The 22,527-nt window shown below is 27.8% G+C and overlaps 1 protein-coding gene across 6 annotated transcripts in view; it reads left to right on the top strand.

Moving 5' to 3' along the window:
- Positions 1–20,522, top strand: part of LOC112604124 (calcium-activated potassium channel slowpoke) — a 74,912-nt gene extending 54,390 nt beyond the window's left edge. For 4 of the 6 annotated variants that reach the window (XM_025353010.1, XM_025353011.1, XM_025353014.1 and 1 more), the window contains 13 exons: positions 436–486; positions 4,641–4,703; positions 5,479–5,508; positions 7,886–8,012; positions 8,341–8,403; positions 9,183–9,354; positions 9,425–9,649; positions 9,777–9,960; positions 11,347–11,597; positions 13,440–13,552; positions 15,112–15,273; positions 17,921–18,014; positions 19,114–20,522. In XM_025353010.1, coding sequence (XP_025208795.1) covers positions 436–486; positions 4,641–4,703; positions 5,479–5,508; positions 7,886–8,012; positions 8,341–8,403; positions 9,183–9,354; positions 9,425–9,649; positions 9,777–9,960; positions 11,347–11,597; positions 13,440–13,552; positions 15,112–15,273; positions 17,921–18,014; positions 19,114–19,200 — 1,622 coding nt within the window. In that variant the 3' untranslated portion in view covers positions 19,201–20,522. The remainder of the gene's footprint in view (positions 1–435; positions 487–4,640; positions 4,704–5,478; positions 5,509–7,885; positions 8,013–8,340; positions 8,404–9,182; positions 9,355–9,424; positions 9,650–9,776; positions 9,961–11,346; positions 11,598–13,439; positions 13,553–15,111; positions 15,274–17,920; positions 18,015–19,113) is intronic. The other 2 variants (XM_025353012.1, XM_025353013.1) reach the window with 2 other exon arrangements.
- Positions 20,523–22,527: the final 2,005 nt, after the last annotated feature.

Below are 22,527 nucleotides of genomic sequence, written 5' to 3'. Positions count from 1 at the left end.
TGATTTTTTTTTTGGTTATAAATACTAATAAATTTGAGTGTTTAAAATAAATGTTTTAAAATTTGAAGGACGCATTAATTAAATCAATGCGATCAACCTCCGGTCCTTATTTTCGTGAGTATACGTGTGTACCTTGTACGAATGTCTTTTGCAAGTCTAACATTGGAATACTTACTAAATTACAATCCCATGTTTTTTTTTTTTTTTATTATTATTATTATTATTATTGATGATTTAAATATAAATTTGTTTTTCTTTTACTAAATTAGGTTTTCTGGTTTTATATGTACGTGACTAAAAATGTGAGATTTTTTTGTGTGTATATTTGGACTGAAACTAATGAAACGTTTTTCAGTAGCGTATAAATGACAATAAAACACAATAATTTTCACGTTTTCAATTTTTGTTTGTTTTTTTTTTCTAATTTTAACACAGTGGCGACATTCCGGAAAGGCGTTCGCGCTATACAAATGGTCGGACGGGCAAGTACGTTCAAATTCTCCTTAAATCAAATTTCTTGTTTGTCTACGAATTGATGCCTTTTTGATTAATTTTTTAGCTGGTTTTCTATAGTTAACAAATATTGTTTTAATATATATATATTTATATTTGGTATATTCATGTACAGATATATATTTATTTATATGTTTATATCTGATGTATACAATATATGGATATATATATCTATCTATAATATTTATTTAATAAAAATGTATTTTCCTCTTGGTTTTTAATCGGCAGTGGGTTTATTTTTCTTTCGTATTTTCTGTGCTGTTGAACGTTTTACTTTGTGTGGTTTTGTTTTTTCCCTTTTTACGCTTTTTACCTGAGATAACCAATAATACCAAGTTAACCTTCATACAACACAACCTATCGTAGGTATATAATAATAATAACATAACGATCACATATTAGTAATGAGCATTTTTTTTTTTTTTGTTGTACTTATGATTTTTATTCAATAAAAAATTATATTACATAACAAGTAGGAAATATAATATAGTTCTTATTACAAGCAATCAGGCTAAGTTATGTTATAATTACACGAGTAGTTAAGTATCATTACAAAATGAAAAATTATTCATCATTTTTCTTTTCTTTTTATTTTTGGACTCAACTATTGTAGTTAGTTATGGGATGGCTACTGCATGTTTTCATATTGGGCTCATATTTATTTATTAATATTATCCCGTAGGTATATTAGTTGGGTCGATTTGGATTAGCATGCTATTGTAATATTTAGGTACCTACGTAATAAAAACCATTCACAATTCACAAAGTTATACTGATATGATTAATATTAGTTTTTCTATTATTATTGGTCGACCGGTTTAAATAATTATTCGTATCTGTTAGTTTTTCATTTATTTAATTTTTTTAAACACAACGTTATAATTTTTAGTAAATATTGATTGTATTGTATCATATGTTTTTTGGATAATGTGTTCTCAGAAAATTGTATTAAATTCGACGTGTCTTAAATAAGTACACATGACGTGTGAAAGCATAATATCTTATTATTTACTTTGACTTTGCTTTTATCCTTATATTCCTGCTATAAAATACCAACGGATACTCTTGACAGCTATAATAACTGACATAATTTGACGGTATAGATTATAATATTACTGTTTTGATTAGTTAGTATCACTTAATATCTGCGCTCGTGTTATCATAACAACACCGGTGGTCTGCTATCGCTGTCGTACGTTGAAATAAATATACCGAGGCGTGAATAATTAACCAATATAAATATTTTTTGGCATGTTATTTCTTCAGTGAAACAATAAATACCATTGGCAGTGGAACAGGCTCATTGTGGGCAAACTACATATCTACGAAATTCCACAATTTTATTTAATTATTAGTGCTGGTTTTAGGAAAGATTGAGTTTGATTTAAGGGAGCACAGGTTGATGCTTTAGATTTAATTTAAAATTTTGTAAAATTGTTATTAAGAATATTGAATAATGGTAAAAAAGAGTATTTAAATAAATATCTGTACCCGCTTATTGTTAAGTATTGTGGACTCAGTTTTATCACTACTTGTGAATCGATTTAACGAAATATACGAGCAAAATGTATTAAAATGGTTTCTTATTTATATCCATTTTCAATTTTATTTATCAAATACTAAAAAAAAAACATTTTTAATCAATGCATTAATATTGACTTATAAGTAGCAATTTTTAAGTAACCTGCAATATTAGTAGTTGTACTCTGATTTTCTTAGACTTAAATCCGGCACTGGTCATTACACCTATATTTAGTCGATCGATCTGTAAGTGAAATGCGAAAGCCGATCCGCGCCGTCTTAGTTTCCGAACAATACCGTTTCTGTAGCGTAGGTACACGTACGAGTATACACACGATGATTATTGGCACTTTCGAGTGTCGTCAAAACATCAAATTGCGTTGCGACTAAAGTACACAGTATAAAATACAGAGTTGTAAAGTAGGATTCGTATATGTGCGTATTAGACAATGTGGACGGAGATACCGACGGCGGCAGCGGTGGTGGCGACAACGACGAATACGGCGCGCAAAGTTTTTGGCGGCTGTCCATGTTATATACAGTTGTAGGTACCTTTATTATACGAATGCGATTGCAACTGAACTTACACCCACCCCGGAGATTGATAATTATCACTTTTACCATTACCATAACTACCATCGTTATTATTATTTTTCAACGATAAAATAATATAAAACTTATAAGCGACTTTGATGGGTTTTACGTGTTTGCTGAAGATATGCACGCATAATATTATTTATTGTGATAACCTCGCATTAGAGTTGCATGCGGTCTTTATCCATTACTGTTTATTTTTCCTTTTTGTTGTTTAAATGTTTATTATTATCATTATCATTATTATTATTATTATTATTATTATTTTCGGAACAGAGTTGGATGGTAAGAAGTAAGTTAATAATAATACGAGTATATTGAAAACCGAAGAAATATATCCACCGTAGATTTAGGTGTGAGTAGAACCGAACGCGCGTTGGCTTGACCTTGTATGACAACGCGCCGGCAAACAAATAATAATATGATTCTTTATTGAAGATGTTTTCGTAAATCAGAAATATATGTTTACTTATTGTTGTAAAAATTTATCTTATTTATCCATCAAAAATCATAACTTTTTTGGTTCCTAATAGATTTGTGTTGTATGTCATCATTATTATTCGATAGCTTTTATTTAAAAAAAATATATTTGAAATCTAATTTATCGATTAAAATCTAATTAACAAATTGCAATTTCATTTTTTGTAATATTTTGCATTAAAAAATATATTAATTTTATATTTATATATAAAACTGTTTCAGTGGCGTGTTGACCGTGATTTTGAAGGGCAGATGCCCGATCATTTTTAAGGGGTGGGTGCTGGGTTGGTGGGTACTGGATTTAGTAAGAAATATTATTATACAAGACTACCTGACTACATCATCTGAATTAATTTGTTATTTAATAAGAATAATAACTTCAATAGTTATAATTATGCTAAGAAAAGCTATCTAATAGTATACCTACATATTATTAATTACACATTATACTACAGTGTACATTCTACGAATAAGCAATAAATTAAAATAAGAAATTATAGTATTATGCTAGTGACTATGAGGGCATCGGCATAGGCATTCCGGCATAAGCATCTTGAGAATATTATATTATTGCGATATAATCTATTTTTAGAATCATATACTCGGAAATATCCAGGTTTCAGCCGTTTGTAAAATAAAGTAATTTATATTGATTTAATAAAGGTACTTTTTTGTTGTATATAGTATGGCACATGGGTCATGGGTAGCGGGTACTGTGTAAGAATTAAGGGGTGGTAGGTTATTCAAAAAATGAATTGCCCGATAAAATATTTCACTTCGCCACGCCACTGAACTGTTTATATAAAATAACTTGTTTGTTTAAGATTTTAACAGTAATCAATACAAATTAAATATATTTAAGTTTGATTTAAACTTCAAAATAATATCCGCATATTTATATTTTGAATTGATAAAATTAAATTAAGTACTAAGTACTTAGTTAAAACTACAATATGAATAAAATGGTGTAGTTTCCCAGTTGGAACTTTCGTTCGCTATTAATACATTATATTTAAACTAGATTTTAATTAAATGTATTAAATAATATTATGTGTTATACTATATTATTATAGTTAAGAGTATTCGTTGATATAGTCAAATATTTACTGTTCACTCCTTTGAAAATATACGTCACGTTAGGATTTTAAGCAAGATAAATGTATATCTACAACAGATAAGATGTTTTCCTCAGTGGTGAATAGGGTTCATAATAATTATGTGTAATCTAAAAAAATTTTTAAAAATGTATACTTTCTTGAGTCAAATAAATTATTGTTATCATTATTATGTAATAAAAAACAATACAATTTTCGATAAAGAATCGAAATTAAATTCTTAACTATTATTATCAATGCTCAAATTATGTGGTTTTTGTAAATTGCGTATGGAAATATTACGGTTAATTGTTCACATGTGTTTGTTGAGGATTAATGATGAAACTATAATATAATATTTTAATATAACATTCTTTTTTTTTTTTATATAAAATCATTTATGTCGGTTAGTGAATTTTGGAATGTATGTTCTTTCAGACGATCATCCTCCCCCCACGGAAACTCCACCAACTCTTCCAAAGAGAGTACATAATATCAGAGGTACAACAATAAAAACAAAACAAACTGCTGTTGCTTTTGCCTTTATATTGTCTTAAGTGCATTGTGTCTTCGACGTGGCACTCTTGATGTTTCCTTCATCCCTTCATTTTTCTTACATATTACAATACATTAATCCTTACACGTGTTTTTGTTCACAAGAAAAAAAAATACATTAAACAAATAAGCACATGTTATATATTATACAAACTCTCATTATGCAACACAACAATACGATTTTCTGCAATTTTTCATAATTAAAATTATTGACAATTAATCTATTCGATTTCATAAACATATGTTTACATCTTTACCTATCCGAGTAAAATGTAAGATGTATCATCCCGTTTGTTTGAACATTGTTTTTAATTTTTTGTTTGTATTTATTTCATCAACCAGTAGATTATATTATATTAATTTATACGTTTATTATGCTGTGTTCATTGTTATGCAATGCATCATAATAATGTATAGCGAAATATTTTACACTCGCTAATTTATTATTACTTATTATTTACAATATTAATCGCTCTTGAGAACGTTGTTTTTTGAAGCCATAATATTTACAATTGCTTGAGTGCGCTGGCATAATTATATATAATTCTATTGTTTATATTATTGGGTTTTGTTAATATTGCTTTCGTGACATTTGTTTGTAATTTTGTTTTTGGTTTTTTGAAGTGTTTTTATTTTGTGTATTTGACGTCTACTAAAATTCTTACTTTCTATATTAACGCTTTTTAATTGTCTTTGTATTTTTTTTTCAACCTTTTCTCAGGTGACGTCGGAAAGGAAAAGGAAATAACACGTAAGTCACCATATAGCACTGTAAATTACATGTATACAACCAATAGTTTTCACACAATGCACTTTGCCGCGCGTTTAAAAGTAAACAACTGTCGTAGGTAGTGACTGTTGTCGCAAAGCTTATGGACCATTATATTGTAAAATTAATGGACAGAAAATCACCCATAGAGCGTGGTAGGGAAATTTCATACGACGAATTCTTGTTCTTAATAATAGAACGATATCTTATTAAATTATCGTTGTAATAAATCTCACTAATAAAATACATCACAGACGTTGTACCAAAATACGCAATAAGACAAAAATCATCTGAGTGGGTCATTGCCGGCGCGCGTTTCATAGATTATTTTTGTTTGCAGTTTTACATGATATAATATTAATTTAGAGTAGGTTGTGGTATAATTTTATGAGGTGTTCTGTGGTCGAAGTGGATCAATATTAAATGGTCGGTGAGGAGATGAAGAGGAGTTGCCACTTATTCTAGTTAATTCGTAAAATGTGCGTTCTCATACATTTCAATAAAGCCGTTATCGGTAATTAGTTACTCGGTGATACTTATTATATTTTTGTAGATCTTATTGTGAAATTATTTAGTTTTAATAACTAAGTGACTCATATTTCGTTTAATGATCTTCGGTGTTAAATTTTATTATTTTATAAATCAGACATTTCTTTTATAAAATAAATTAGTCAACATTATTTATATGAGCTACAAATTATGCAAATAATTAATTGTTCCATGTTCACGATTGATGAATTATTTTAAACGAAATAAGTAGAGAGGTGGAAAATGGATCGATTACTAAAAAGATAAATGGATGGATTGGTAGACGTAAAGGATTTGTTCCTTTAAGATGGAATCACTTCGACCACTGAACCACTGAATACGGCTGTCACGTGGAAACACACTAGGCTCAAAAATGCAATGGAGTTCGGTTCAACCACAGGGAGGTTTTTATAAATTGCAGGACGATGATATCGATACCAAAATATTTACTAATATTTTGGAAATAACATTTTCATGTATTCAATTACTCTTTCGTCACCTTTCTCACTCACCGTGTTCTATCTTACCTTTTTATTCTTTCAACTTGTAACCGATATCAAGTTATCGTTTTAAAAGTGGTGATTAGAAAATTTTGATGAGAAAATTTAAGTGGGATTATTGTTTAGATATTTAGGTTTTCATATATGATAAAAAGTAATAAGTTTTAATGTAAATGAGAGTAGATCAGATAATTAATACTAATATTATCATAACTTTTTTTTTTTTTTAATTTTAATGAAACATTTTGTTTTCTGCGTAAGCCGTCGTCTCATATACAAAGATACAAAGTTGATAAAAGCTGCACAAGTAGGTGTTTGATTTTTTACCCATATTTTAAAATACGAATTGTTTTCAATGCTACTACTATTTAATCGCTACTTCGTTATTCTAAATTATAGTGTTTCTAAAATAATTACCAAGGTACGCCTTTAAATTGGTATCGTACCTTGATTAGGTTACCTAACGTTGCTTCATATAGATTATAGAATATTATAATGCAATTATAACTACAACCGCTGTACCAGCTGTATAACGCATTAATAACAATACTTTATACCATCGTCGTCCTAATGTTTTATATCCTCAATTTCTAGATGGCATCCATTAATTTATTAGTTTACTGATAATATTTCGTATTTCGATAACTATCGTTGGTTATTTATAAGCCCCTTACCTTTTGTTCATAGACTATTTGCGATAATAAGCGAAAGAGTTTGATAACCGTTACTAATATTGTAGATGCTCGTATTTTAACGTACCTATTTTAAAGGACCCGGCAAAGCGCATTATAGTTTGCTTGGTCAAATATAGCACTTGACTAATAAAGGGAAAAAATCTGGTGGTGTATGGTGTATTATAATATAGTTTATTTTAATATAGCGTGTATCTGGAAAAAATGTTAATGTCAGAAGTAGCGAAAAAAGAAACGAAATTTGAATGAGATATTGTGCGAGAGTATGATGGCAGTACTTGAGATAGGTGGTGGTGCTGGTAAGAATACAAATGGGGATAAACTAGTAAAGAAGATTAAGGAAAGAGATAAATTACCGGCTCTAATTCGGACAGTTTTAGCCGGGAAACTACGCACAATGGTAGCAACAGAAAATAGTTTTTGGTTCTTTGGTGTTTGTTTGGTAAATTGTAAATTCAAATTAAATGGTGAGAAAAGAACAAGCTCAAGACCGTGAGTAAAAGTTTTGAGCACAATGTGGTGTGAGTGATAAAAAGAGGATATTTTAAAAGTGAAGCAAAATTCACCAGAAAAAAAAAAGAAAGAGAATAAATAAAACCGTTCACGAGTTCTGTAACGTTAAATGCTTTATATTTTCAGTGTTGGGCAACAAAAATACGCCAACGACAATGCCTAATTCGATAATGTCTGCGGCAAAACAAGTAAACAAAGTGAAACCAATCAACCGTCCGGCAGATAAAGGGTCGCCTAACCAAAATTACAACCGGTAAGATACATGACCTTTTTCAAAAACCCGATACGATTATAAATTAATACTATGACATACGAACAATATATTCGGCCTTTTTGTTGTTGTTGTTTTTTTTTTTGTTTTTTGTTTTTCATTTTCATTTTTACACTAACGAACTCTTAAAAAATTCTATTGCATTAATTCCTTACACGAATCCAATCTCTAACACATTCAACTTACACATACAGTATAACCACATTTGGTTTATTATTATTTTCTTTTTTATTGATTATTTTCATTTGTCTCTCCTTTTTACTTGGTGTAAATTAAATGTTTGATCGTGGTCGTCTTGAATATATTGCAGAGCTCAACAAGAAGAAGGAAGCTACGCCGGATATCAACTCGCATATGAAGTTAAAAAATTATTGTACGCTTTCTACTTAATATATTATACTAATCCACCAATCTTGTCCTGCTTGTTTCTATATATTGATATTTTTTCAATCCTATGTTGTTTGCTTTGTGTTAATTTGCTTGCCTTATAGTCCTTATAGATATATTTTACGTTTGTAGCTCGATATGTTTTTTATTTAAATATTTTTTTATTAAATGTATTATCTTCTTTATAATAAACAGGTATTAAAATTAAGGCACTTAGATTATTTGAGTTATTTAAAAAAAATAAATAAAAATTATTTTTTCCTAATTCTTTATTTACGAATGTCGATTGATTTGTATGTGATCCAAATTAATAATACATTTTTAGAATTAAAAAATTCAAGTTGAATAATTGCGATTATATATCATTGACTTAAATTTGAGTAAAATATATTACAATTGTAAAAATTGTTTTATAATTTTAAAAAGTTAAAAACATGTTATTAAAAAAAAAACGTTACTTAAGTTCAATTATTTTTTAATACGAATCGCTCATTTCATTGTATGTAATCTATTTTATAAAAAATTTAAAATATTTATAAATGATAAATTATTTTAAAAACTTCATCATTATTTAAGACAGATCTTTTTTTCTTATTATTATTTATATTATTTATTTACTTATTTATTTATTTTTTGTAGCAGCGATATTATTTAATTAAGTAAAATATTATGTTGACATTATTATTGTTAAATTTGCTTTTAGTAATTTGTATTTAAAATAAAATGAATTAAGAAAATTTTCATTATTTTTATGTCTGATCAAAGACCGACGACTAGAGGAGGATCGGCCGGCACAAACATAAACAGCAACGGTATTCAAATCGGTATCGCTGACGACCAAGCGAAAGACTTTGATTTCGAAAAGACTGAAATGAAGTACGACTCCACTGGTATGTTTCATTGGAGTTCGGCTAAAAGCCTTGAAGAATGTATTCTGGTGAGTATAACATAAAATTGTATACTGTTTGACGAGCGTGTCTTAATATTTGGAATTTGAATGTTTACAGGACAGGAACCAAGCCGCGATGACCGTATTGAATGGCCATGTCGTGGTGTGTCTGTTCGCTGACCCAGATTCGCCGTTGATTGGACTTAGAAATTTAGTTATGCCTCTACGGGCATCAAATTTTCATTACCACGAGCTAAAACACGTGGTGATCGTCGGCGCCGTGGACTATATTCGCCGCGAGTGGAAAATGCTACAAAATTTACCGAAGATTTCTGTGCTCAACGTACGTCATATAATATATTTTTTTCCAATAAAATAATATTATAAAAATATATCTCTATCAACACCCGCACTACGTTTTTACTAGACTAAAAAATGTATACTACAGCAGTTTTTTTTTTACATTTCAGGGATCGCCACTGAGTCGAGCTGACTTACGAGCGGTTAATGTAAATTTGTGCGATATGTGTGTGATATTGTCAGCAAAAGTTCCTAGCAATGACGACCCTACGTTGGCTGACAAAGAGGCCATTTTAGCATCGCTAAACATCAAAGCAATGACTTTTGATGACACCATTGGAGTGCTTACGCAAGGTAAAAAAAGAAGAAAAAAAGTAAAAAGCGTGGTTAAATATTTGTTTAAAAGTAAACACAGCTGACACTATATTTTTCACACATAAAAATAATGCCATTTAATATTTTATGCTAACGTTATCGTCTTTATAGTTTTTATTGTTTACTATATACTACTGTAAGACATATTCGATCTGTGCGCAAACATTTTTGTATGTAAATTACATCGTTTACTCACAAACAATTCAAAACTTTTCGTTGAACTTATAAAATTTAAAACAATAACATTATAGCCATTTTTTAATTTTCATGGGACCTTTAATTTTAATCATAGATGTATACTCAAGAAGTTTTAATTTCTTAAAGATGTGTTCGTTTAGATTCGTTTAAATCAATTCTCAGTTCAACTTTCAATTTGTCTTTCCAATTTATCTGTATGACCATCACTTATTCTTTACTTAAATTCGTTCAGCACAGTGGCCACACTAATCTCGATTTACAAAAAAATATATTTTTTAAAGTGCAGACCTCCAAATGAGTTGAATAATCATATAATTAAAAATTGTATAACACTATTTTAGGTTGTCTACCATATAAACAAAATAAATTGGACTGTTTAAGAAACGATAATAATTGGATTACTTAACCATTTTAACTAATATGATTTTACATGATTAATCGTGTATTTACATTATTCTTAACATCTATTGATATATTTAAACCCTAGTTGACATATATTTAAATCAAATTTTAAGATTAAAATGTTATATTGCAGAATGCGTAAATTATTCCGATAAGTATAATTTTCTTTTATGCATAATTTATAACTACATTCGTTATTTTTTACACAAATATCAATTAAGCATTTTTAATTATTTTTAAGATACATAAAATTAAAAAAGTAAATATCTCAACCACGATTATATTGCCATAAATTAGCATAATAGTTAGTTATAGTATATTATTTTAGTAAAATATTAATAAAATTGTTGATAATGATTAAATATCATATCCAAGTCGTCTTTATTATACTAGTGATATTGCATTTCAAACACCTTTTTTTAATTTTGAAAAATCTTAAAGTTTTGAAAATTTTAAATGATATATCATTATTAAATAAAACGAAATCTTAACATGTTAATTTTCGATTCAGAACGTCTATATAATTTTTCTGTTGAACTCAAAAATATATTTAATGGTATAATAATACATATTATAGATACCTACACTGTATATATGATATCTAACTTAAATTATAAAACATAATATTAAATGTTGTAATTGAATATTTTTTTTATTTTTATTTTTATAAAAATTACCTAAAAACATAAATATTTGTTTAAGACTTAAGTAAAAATATGTTATAAAATAAATTCACATTTGATTTGGTTTTGATATGTTACGCAGATGAGACTGCGGTGACCAAGCAGTTTGATCCGGATGGTCTGAATTGTGCCGGTGGGCCCATAGTGTTGCAAAGGCGAGGATCAGTTTACGGTGCAAACGTTCCCATGATTACTGAACTGGTCAACGACAGCAACGTACAGTTTCTTGACCAAGACGACGACGACGACCCTGATACAGAATTGTACCTCACACAGCCGTTTGCGTGTGGTACAGCTTTTGCCGTCAGTGTCTTGGACTCGCTCATGTCAACGGTAAGTAATATAATATAATATAACTCCATCAATCATCAAAAATAGTAATAATATTCATGATCGCGATTCAAATAAAACAATATTTCTTTGGATGTGGACTTCTCACTCATCAATCTTTTCACCAGTATAATATATATATATATATATTATAGCCTATAGGTATGATATACAAAAAATATTGCTTTGACTGTATAAGTTTATTAATTTACTAAATGAACATGAACCTATATTTTTTTTAGCAACTAGCTATATGGGTTGAATTGGATGTGAAGTGGAGAGTAAAATGACTCATCTATCCTCCTTTAGACTGCACTTAAAAAGCGGTCTCTTTAAAAATATGCTAATATGCTGAATTCCTTAAAGATGAACTGTGATGATTTCTTCTATTTAAAATAAATATTTATTTTCAGGATGTTATTGTTTTAGTCTTATAAAGTTATCTGTTTGATTATTTTTTAGTTTGATAAAAATATTATACATACTACAGAAATCAATTACTTTTATAATTTGACTATTCCATATGTTTCATAATACAATTTTTACTTTATTTTATGGTTATACAATAAGAAAACTAATGTATAAAATGAAAAATGAAACACTTAGTCTTAAAAAAAAATTATTATTATACAAGATTTTTAAGGAAAAAATTCGATATATATCGATACTTTAAGTTACCCACTGATTAAAATTAAGGTCATAGTCAGGTACAAGTTTGTAGGCTTCATTGGTAAACCGCATATATTGGTATTATAACCTCTTAAACATTTGATTAACAATTGATACGTATCAGTATACTAATTTTTTTTTTTTTTTTATTAAATATTGAATATTACTATTATATTTCTTTATATTTCTAAAACTTTAATTCAAGAATATCACATTTTACTTAAGATTTATTTTTTCATATTATCTGGAAAAATGTGTGCTAGAATTTGAATTATTAAATTGGTGAAAAAATCTACTAATCTACATTTAAATTAAATTTATTATACGAAAATAATATTTTATAGATTATAAATGTAACGGTAAAAGTACAAATATTGTTGAAACTTATGTTTCACTGGCTGTTGTCGTAAATGTCTGAAAATGTTTATTTTAACATTTGTAACTTGAAATTTTACAAACAATATTTGGTATATCTTAGAGTTTGGTGAAAGTCTGAATTTTTTTTACTAATTCTATAATATTTTTTCCCTTGATTATACTCATATATTAATCAAATTAAAAAGTTATGCGTTAGCTTAAAAATTATAATCATTATTATCGAAAATTATTATGCTCTACATTAATAATACTTAAATACTAATAAATACAACACTGTTAGTTCTAACTCACTCTCACTAGCAGTTGGGATAACATATTAATTACTAATTACATTAAACAGTTTATAATAGAATACAATTATGTATTTAAATTTAGTGTTAACATATATGAAATATTATAGAAACCATATTTTTATTCATTGCCAATTATATTATTATAACTATATTATGCCATCTTAAACCCTGATTAGGTGGGTTATTTTTACATTGCGTTTCCCGTGTATTTTTTACCAGCTATGGATCGAAGACGATAACTTAATTCAGCTATCTATTAGGTGTTCGCTTGTCAGGAAAATAATTTAAATCTAAAACAGCCGGTCGAAAACTTAAACACATAGGGTGATAGAACATATCTGTACATGCTTTTGACCGCATTTACCATATTAAACAACTCTGTTATTATAGTAACATGTTATAAATACTTGACATTAATATTTGATAACAACAAATATATATATATATAATTTATATATATATATACATATATTGTATAAAGTTCTATTTTGTTTTTGTTTTTTAGACGTATTTCAATCAAAATGCGTTGACGCTCATTCGATCGCTGATTACCGGTGGAGCAACGCCTGAACTTGAACTTATTTTGGCCGAAGGGGCTGGACTCCGTGGTGGCTATAGGTTAGTTTTAATAACTATCTTTGTACGTGCACTACGTAAAATATATTTAAGCATTTAGTTTCTAAAAGAGCAACTAACGACTAATCGAGCGATGTGCTTTTGTATTCATATGGTTAATCTTTTCGTGTAATTTTGTACTAAACTATTTAAAATGAACAGCACTTATTTATTTTGTAATTGATGATTCAAACAAAACAATTAAATTCATTTGACCAAAGTATTTGAAAAGCAAAAAAACCTTAAATTCATTTTAATTAATAAATTATAGCACATAAAAATATTATTATTATTATTATTATAGGTTATATGTTATTGTTATACCAACCTAACTGTGTCATATTACCCATAATTAAATCGTCGATTTCGTGGTTTCGCCAATGGTAATTTTTCCCTCTTCTAGCCTTCTATTTTACTTGTATCATTTGCATCTCATTCGCTTATTGTATAGGCTTTACAAATACAGATTGTAAAAAACCTTTTTATTTTGAAAAAAAAATGTTGATTTATGTAATTATAATATATTATTTAATTACGAAAATATTATACAAGTAACAGATTACTTACTGAATATTTATTGAATAGAAAATTAGTTTAACTTATTAAAGGTCACAATATTTTAATCCTCAATTTAGTATTGTCAATAGTTAGTAAAATAAGCCAAAAAACTTTTTTTACGACTAACAGATTTATAATAATTGGATTTATAATGTGACACTTGATTATTTTAATTTTGAAAAATATTATGAATATACCATAAAAATACCATTAATAAAAAATTAATATACCATTAATTTTTTGAAATTAATATTCTTTTAAATAGATAGTAAATTTAATGCGGTTTTTGTTACAAGAAATTGAATAAAACCTTGTTATTAAGGGTGCCCGGCCCCGGCGATAAGTTCTTAGTTAGATTAAAAACAGAGTTACTACTTTTTAGCTTGACTCAATAGAATCATGTTGACTATTAAATTTGTATGATTTAATTTTGAACGATCAAGCGTCTTAATATAAAATCAAACCAATAAAATCTTTTCTGGGCCAGTGTAATACATAATAATTGCGCAAGCGGTAAAGTTTTTGAATAAAATATATTACACTGATATTTTATGAGTACGTAGTTTAAACACGCAATCCACCTGACGTTATTATTATATTTACCGTACCACTGATAAAATACCGCGTGTCATCAGGCAGTTATTATTTATTTTTTTTGGTTTTCGTAAAATATACATATAATACCTTAAGCGCAATGCCATTAATATTAAAGTGAAAATAATAATGACACGACAGTATCAAAATTGAGTGTTGATAAAAATAATTTGTAGGATGAGTATGATATTATTATTATTTATGTTTTAATATTCGGGTAATTTAGCTCTATTAAAACCTAAAAAAAAAAAAAAAGGGTACAACAATCCTAAATAAAGCAATTATAAATGTATACGTAATTACGTTTTTATAAATAATATACACTAATAGTTATGAAAAGTACAAATAATATATTATCAAAATGCATTAATTTCATTATATAAGTTATGATCGTGCTTATGGTTTTTTAGCACCGACGAGAGTTTAGCCAACCGAGACCGGTGTCGGGTCGGTCAGATCTCGCTGTATGACGGGCCGCTGGCACAGTTCGGCGAGGCCGGCAAGTACGGCGACCTGTTCGTATCCGCCCTCAAGTCATACGGGATGTTGTGCATTGGTCTATACAGGTACCGGTATGAACAACTAACTATACATGTTTTGTAGTTTGCTATTAATATTAAGTGCCATAACGAATTAACAGGGGTCCGAATCCGTACCCTAAAACATAATCATTGTGATCGCTATAATTGTGATCCACTGTCGTGATATTATGTTATGCCGTAAGAAACACAAATATTTTTTATTACATTATTGTCGTCTACTTATCCTTAGATTATATCGAAAGTTAGCTTGGTTTTATGCTGGAAAAACTTTTTAGAAACTTTAAGTAGATATAAACAGGAATGATTTGTTTGTATTCGAATTATTGGTTTAAAATTACAAACATTTAAAGTCGTGAAGAAGAGAAGTATTGAGTATAAATATTTTTTAACTATTTAAATATTTTTATTATGCGAAGAAGTATTCGAATATTTTAGTTTCCTAGGATTTTGTATAAAAATATTTTATTCATCACAGTATACCATCATCCATGTGTTACTTATCATTAATACCAACACATTATAATTTGTTAATCCTATGACGTAGAATTCCAATAGATAGAAAGTAGGTATTTTAAATTAACTTTGTTAATTGTTTGGGAGAAATATAATTTAATTTCAAAGAATAATATTCTTAAAAAAGTAAATAGATTTAATGTAAATTAAAAAAAATATGTATTGTAGGAATTTTATGTTGAAAAATAATGAAGATATTATGGTTTATTGCAAAACTGAGATACATATTGTTGGAATCAAAAATTATGATGTAAACACTTGATTTTATCAAAATAATAAAATCGCACTGTATTATAGCTTATAATAAACAACGTTAATATAAAGTAGATAAAAAATATAACAACAAAAAAATAAATAATAGTTGTAAGTGAACTGTGATAATAATATTATGAAGCTTGAAATCAGGCGTAAGAAAGTAAAGAGATTTATTCAGGAATTGAATGTTTTAAAAAAAATAAAAGGTCGATAAAATATAATCACCAAACTTAGTTAAGTTAATAATAATAATTATTCAGAATAACTTTTATGTTTAGTTGATAGAGCAACGACTATTTTTTTTAAACTAAATAAGTATAGTTCGAGTATTAACACTATTTTTAATTTTTAAGACGATTTTACGTTTTATACATTGCATAGATAACATAATGTTATCATAATATATACGTTATAAAATAACTTAAGATATTCTTAAGAGAATAAAGATCGTTTACTTCAAGATTTAATTTATAATATTAACTAGTCATGTAATATTATTAATATGATTTAAGGTCATATTATTTTAGTGATATCTATATTGAGTAACTTAAACTATAATAGACACATAGTGAAATATTATTTTTAACAACAATAAAATATAGTATGTAATTGAACAATAGATATTTTATACATATATATTTTTTAAATTTACATTTTATAGTGAAATTATTATTTTTTTTATAAGAAATAAAAATAAACCTAATTAATACATCTTCAAATTACATAGTTTGAAATCAATTGTGTTATCGATTCAAAGAATTAGCATTGGATATTTATTTATTAAGGATCATATTATACAGAATTTCATCCGAAAAAAGTCGTAATTTTTTACTTATGAATAATATTGTGGTCTCGGTGTATGTAATTTAAGTGGACCGACGATCTTAGTTTTTTTTTTTTTTAATTACGTTTGAAAACGTCACAAAACTGGGGCAGATGCCCTATAACCATCAATTATATTACTATTATTACTAGTAGTGGCATGTAGACGTCTTGATGGCAATGTATGTGTGTACGTGTGTGTGTATAAAATGTAAAATTCTTTAAATTATTTTTCGACGTTTTCATAAGATCTTGATTTTATGATAACCATAAGAAAATATTATTATTTGTACGTCAGGGCCCAGTATAATGGTTTAAACACATTCGAATATGTATAATATTTTTATAAACACATGATTTTATTTTTTTAAATAGTCGTAGTGCCGTATAATTCATGTAAATATTCAATGCGTTCATTAGAAAAAAATGGAATAAAAAATATCGTTCTCAACAAAGTGGTTATTTTATTGAAGAAAAATCATTTTATTATACATAAGTTTCATGAAAATGTTCTTTTAAAATTACTTTAAATTTTAAAATATCAATTTTTATTTTTATCTTTCATTATAATTTTTAAAGTTATTCGTGTTTAAAGATTATTAAATTGATTGGAGTACTTTGATATTTTAAAACTGATTTCGTATGAGAAGTTTATACGTTTTAATGAGTGATAAGGTAGGCCATAAAACGTTGTGCAGTACCCCTTTTAGTCACTTGACTCATATTTTAAATACTTGAAATACAATTCACAAACTTCTTTCCAAAATTCGATTCTTATTAAATATAAAATATTTTCAAAAATTTTGATAGTTTTTGAAATAATGATTGTTCTTTGATAAAACAGTCACTATCATATTACATAAAACTCGACCATTTAAGTTATTCTCTTGTTTTCCTGCTCAGACCGGACCCCTTTTAATTCACCCCTCCTTGTCCCAGGTTGTATTTCTGCGTGTCTGTATGTTTGTGATATCGGTGTACTTTTAAGTTATACTGTTTGTGATGTGTGTTGTCCTCTTTTTTGCGTATTTTAACGCTGGCGACGGGACGTCGCTATTCTCATCCGATCTCTTTGATATTTTTACAGATTCAGAGACAGGAGTTCGTCTTGCGATGCGTCGTCAAAACGATACGTCATCACGAACCCACCAGATGATTTCTCACTGATGCCCACGGATCAGGTAACCTTTTTACTGATATAATCGTTATTGTCGATTTATTATTTTATTTCAAGTGTAATATGTGCGACGATTCCAATACTACAGATAAGTGTAATTTAATAGATCACGCGCAATCGTTATTACTGTGATGCAAAGATGGGCGTCCTTTTTATATTTGTAATACTTTATACAGTTTATTGTAAAATTTCATAATATTCATACATAAAATCGATCTTATAAAACATTTTGTTAATGATAAATGGCTATTGTTCGAATTTTTGTAACGTTTTATGGACGAATCGACATGAATCCTAAAACATTGTTCAGAAATTAATTCGTAGGAAGTCAAAAATAAAATATCATCTATATACGTAGTTAAATCACGTTATCCGCTTCGAATCGAAACCACCGTGAAACGAGGTTCATTAGTTATTATTTTTTTCAATCCTGTTCAAACCAACAGATAGACTGTCAGGCAGGTCTGTGCTCTGCCGTTGTTGCTGATGGTCGATTAATATTCACACAATTTAATAGTTGTGGGCACGTGTAAATTTATATGCCTTCTGTCGTGATGGCATTCGTAGGCAATAAGATTCGAAAAAACGTTCTATTCTGGTACGTACACTACACCGGGTCACAGCTTCCAACGATGCGTAGCGTACTCTTTTACCCGAGACTTGGCACTCGGTCAACACGACATCAAGCCCGCGTGCGAATGTGCAGCGTGGCAGACTTGGATAGTTCGTTTAAAATATCATATGGTGAGGGGGGTGGGGTAGTCATTATTATGTTGTGAATGTAGTGGAGCGTTTAGACATTTGGTATAATATCATAATCATTATTTGAGCATACATTATTATTTATGGACAACGGGGGCGGTTCGTTAACACGTGGAACACGTGGAATCAAAAAAAAAATTTTCGAAATCCGAACAAGACAAATACAGTTATTATTCTTTTCATCAGAGTTAGATGTTCGAAATTTAACGATAATATTGTTATTGTTTTCACACAACAACTATGGCATCGTCATATGACATGATGGATTTTTTTTATTAATAAGTTCGTGACAATTAGCGTTTAACTGTTTATTCATATTTTTTATTGTTTATCCACCACAGGTATTTGTGCTGATGCAGTTTGATCCTGGGCTTGAATACAAACCCACAAGTCGAAATGGAGGACGCGCCAAAGATGACAACTCCTGACTATTGCTTTGTAGCGCTCTCACAGACGGTCCGTATTCGTACATCTAAATCGCACGGGGCCGGGCTCGATTTAACGGCAACCGCACACGACAAACACGATCGCCACAACCATCTCCACAACCACAACCATAACCTCTATGAACTCCGTCAAATGTTGCAACACTACGACGATTTCCTTCGAGTCGTCTTTAGTTTTCGTTATCTGTAACAAACGCTGATATTTGTACTTTTCTTAATCGATAACGTTATCAATAACTCACCGGGAACCATAGGTCTTACGGTTGTATCATTTGTTCACTCATCAATGTCAGAGTACGTTTGACGATTAATTTTTCTGATACTATTATTTCTATGGCAGACATCAGTTAGGTACTCGTCGGCGTACGTGATCGTTGATCTAAATTATACATACTACAAAATATCCACTCAGTCAATATGTTAGGATTTCTCGTGTTCATCTCTTACACTTTCGAGTAGTTATATTAACTTGTAAACACACACACACCTATGCTATGTATATGTTTGAAATGGATTGTTTAAATTTTACGTACAACTTAGGATTAAACCTACAACGTAAAATTTTATTGATCTATTAAATTTATACAAGTTCATATTGTATGGTAAACGACTACATAAGGTATACTTATATGTGTGTTGTGTGTATGTGTGTATGGGTGTGTGTCCGTCGACCTGAAAATCTTACGTGCATGTACCGTTTGAAAGATTAATGGCTTGGAGATTTCTTTGCGCTTTTTCGAAAATCTATATTTTCTGAGGAAAAAAGACACAATACAACTGTTACACTCGTTAGTATTTTTCGTTTCTTTCATCAAAACAATTGTCATGTACTATCTAAACATTCATTTCGATTGACATCCCAGATGGAATCGTGTGTCATTATTATCATTATCGTCCGAATATACAATTTCACGTCCACTTTTTACATACTTCATCTCCGATATTTATAAAATACTTTTCTGCCGATATTTTTTACACTTTATTCGATCGTATTGCCACAATGTGCGCCACCCCATTTTCGAGCCTTGCTGCTGCGATTTAGACGACTAACGGACAACGTGTTAGCGCTACACCCATCGGTAACTTTTTCTGTACAGTATTAAATTTCGTCATGTAATAGTTTACTTAAATAACTACTTTATTGTTCATACCATAATTGTCTTGTAATCGTAAAATTTGATTAAAATAATGTATATTATGTAGGACATCAAAAATTAAAACTTAAAAGGAATATGTATAACGCTTGTTGTACTCTATAATGTTTTATTATTATGAAAATTGTAGTTTAAAATTATAATTGCCTATGTACTATACAAAAAAAAAAAAGTTATAAGATAAAACCTTAGGAGAGCCAATTTACAAAAAAAATATTTAAGAAAAAAAGAAAAACTGAAAAAAAAATTGTATCAGTATGCTGTACCCTAATATACAGCATTGTTATTTAGAAAATTCTTTATATATATATATATAAAACAAAATTCTCATTTGTTTTTTTTTTTTTTATATAATTGTAAATATCAAATGTAAAGTGGTTAAAAAAAATTTTAGCGTGTAAGTTAAATAACTGTAAATTATTAATTTCGAACATTATTTTATACACTGCGTTACCGAATTTATAATTGTATTTCAATAGTCTGAAAGTTATCATTTTTGAGAAAAAAAAATTCGTTCATGAGCAGCTATATCTTAATTTTAATTATTTTTTTTATCATCTACTAAATTAGTACGATTTTTTATCATTATTATTATAATTATAATTATAACCATCATAAATCGCGGCTGTTTATGAATTCTTGTTAAAAATCATAATAATATTTTCAAAAATCACTACAACGGCACTAAAAGGTTTTTTACACGCAATTTTTGTATGAACTTAAAATTAAGTTCATTAAAAAAAAAGTATTTATAGTTATATATAAATTAAAGTGTTATAGTTGAAATTACAAAATCACTGTTCTATTTATTCAAAATTGGGGGAATCAGGGGGGCTTGTGGGGAGCTTGTTATTATAAAATATATTTATTTTTTATTGTTATGAAGCGTTTTACATATTGCAATTTCGTGTAAACAATAGCAATACAAAATGAACAAATAACTATTACGAAAAAAAAAAAAAAAAAATTATATCTATAAAAATACGAACAAAATATAATATTGGCTTTCTGAGACAATCAATATTTCTAAGGATAAACATGTTAAAACCGTATCAACCTTAATCGCGCAATAGAAAAAAAAAATAATAAAAATAATAATAATTAAATATTTTATTTCTTGAAATAATTATTATAAATATTGCATACTTGAATCATAATGACGAGCTTTTTGTTAAAAAAATATCCCCTTACAATATAATATTATGTACACTTTTTTTAAAAAGACAAGTTTTGAATTTTAGTAATTTAAAATATCGCTTGAAAAAAAATTGACATCGTTTTTTTTTTTTTTTTTGTAATCAGTTATGTTTGAAATTATTGTTGTTATATTATTGTTGTTTATTGCTATTGAAATAAAATTATATAATAATAAAAAAATACTTAAAAACTATGCATAGTATTGTTTTGTTGATTTTTTGTATATGCAAACAAATGACTGCTGAAAAAAAAATAAAAAAAAATATATGCTTTTTCAATAATGTGAGTATATTTTTGAAGATAATATACAGGCTATATTGTAATAATATGGTTAATATGATTTCATATATGTGTACAAAACTACATGAAAAATAAGACATGTATTAATATTGTAATAAACAATAACTCATATTTTTGCGTAGTTTACTACTTACCATAAATATTGAGTAGCAATTTTACGCGTACATTGAAGTTTATATGTAAGTAATATAATATATTTTACTATGCAAATATAAATATACATTTTTATTTATCAAGCAAAAAGAGCTAAAAATGTGTTGAAAATTATCATAAAAATTTAAAATAAATTTCAAGAAACAATGATCTATTATTTTTGCTATTTTAATACTGATAATAATTAATAACTTATTTAGGTATAAAGAATTATCATTTCAGACTTTATTTTTTATTTACAGTCAGAATATAACACGCCTTGTAATGTATTCTTATTTTTTTCTTTCTATTCCATTTCATTGATATTGAACAAATGTACAGAGTATCTAAGTTAGTTTATTCTAAGTTAATTATTATTGAAAATATTTTTAAATTAAAACAATAGACATCAAAACACATACTGCTCACTATTTATAGTATAACACATGGTACATTGATTAGGTTAGATTTTTCAATTTTAAAATAATGTTAACTTCTCTATATAATAACGATATAAATCTTATAA

This window comes from Melanaphis sacchari, unplaced genomic scaffold (assembly GCF_002803265.2).
Source record: "Melanaphis sacchari strain LSU unplaced genomic scaffold, SCAv2.0 Contig11_pilon_pilon, whole genome shotgun sequence".
Taxonomy (NCBI): domain Eukaryota; kingdom Metazoa; phylum Arthropoda; class Insecta; order Hemiptera; family Aphididae; genus Melanaphis; species Melanaphis sacchari.
This window is presented reverse-complemented; position numbering and strand designations above follow the sequence as displayed.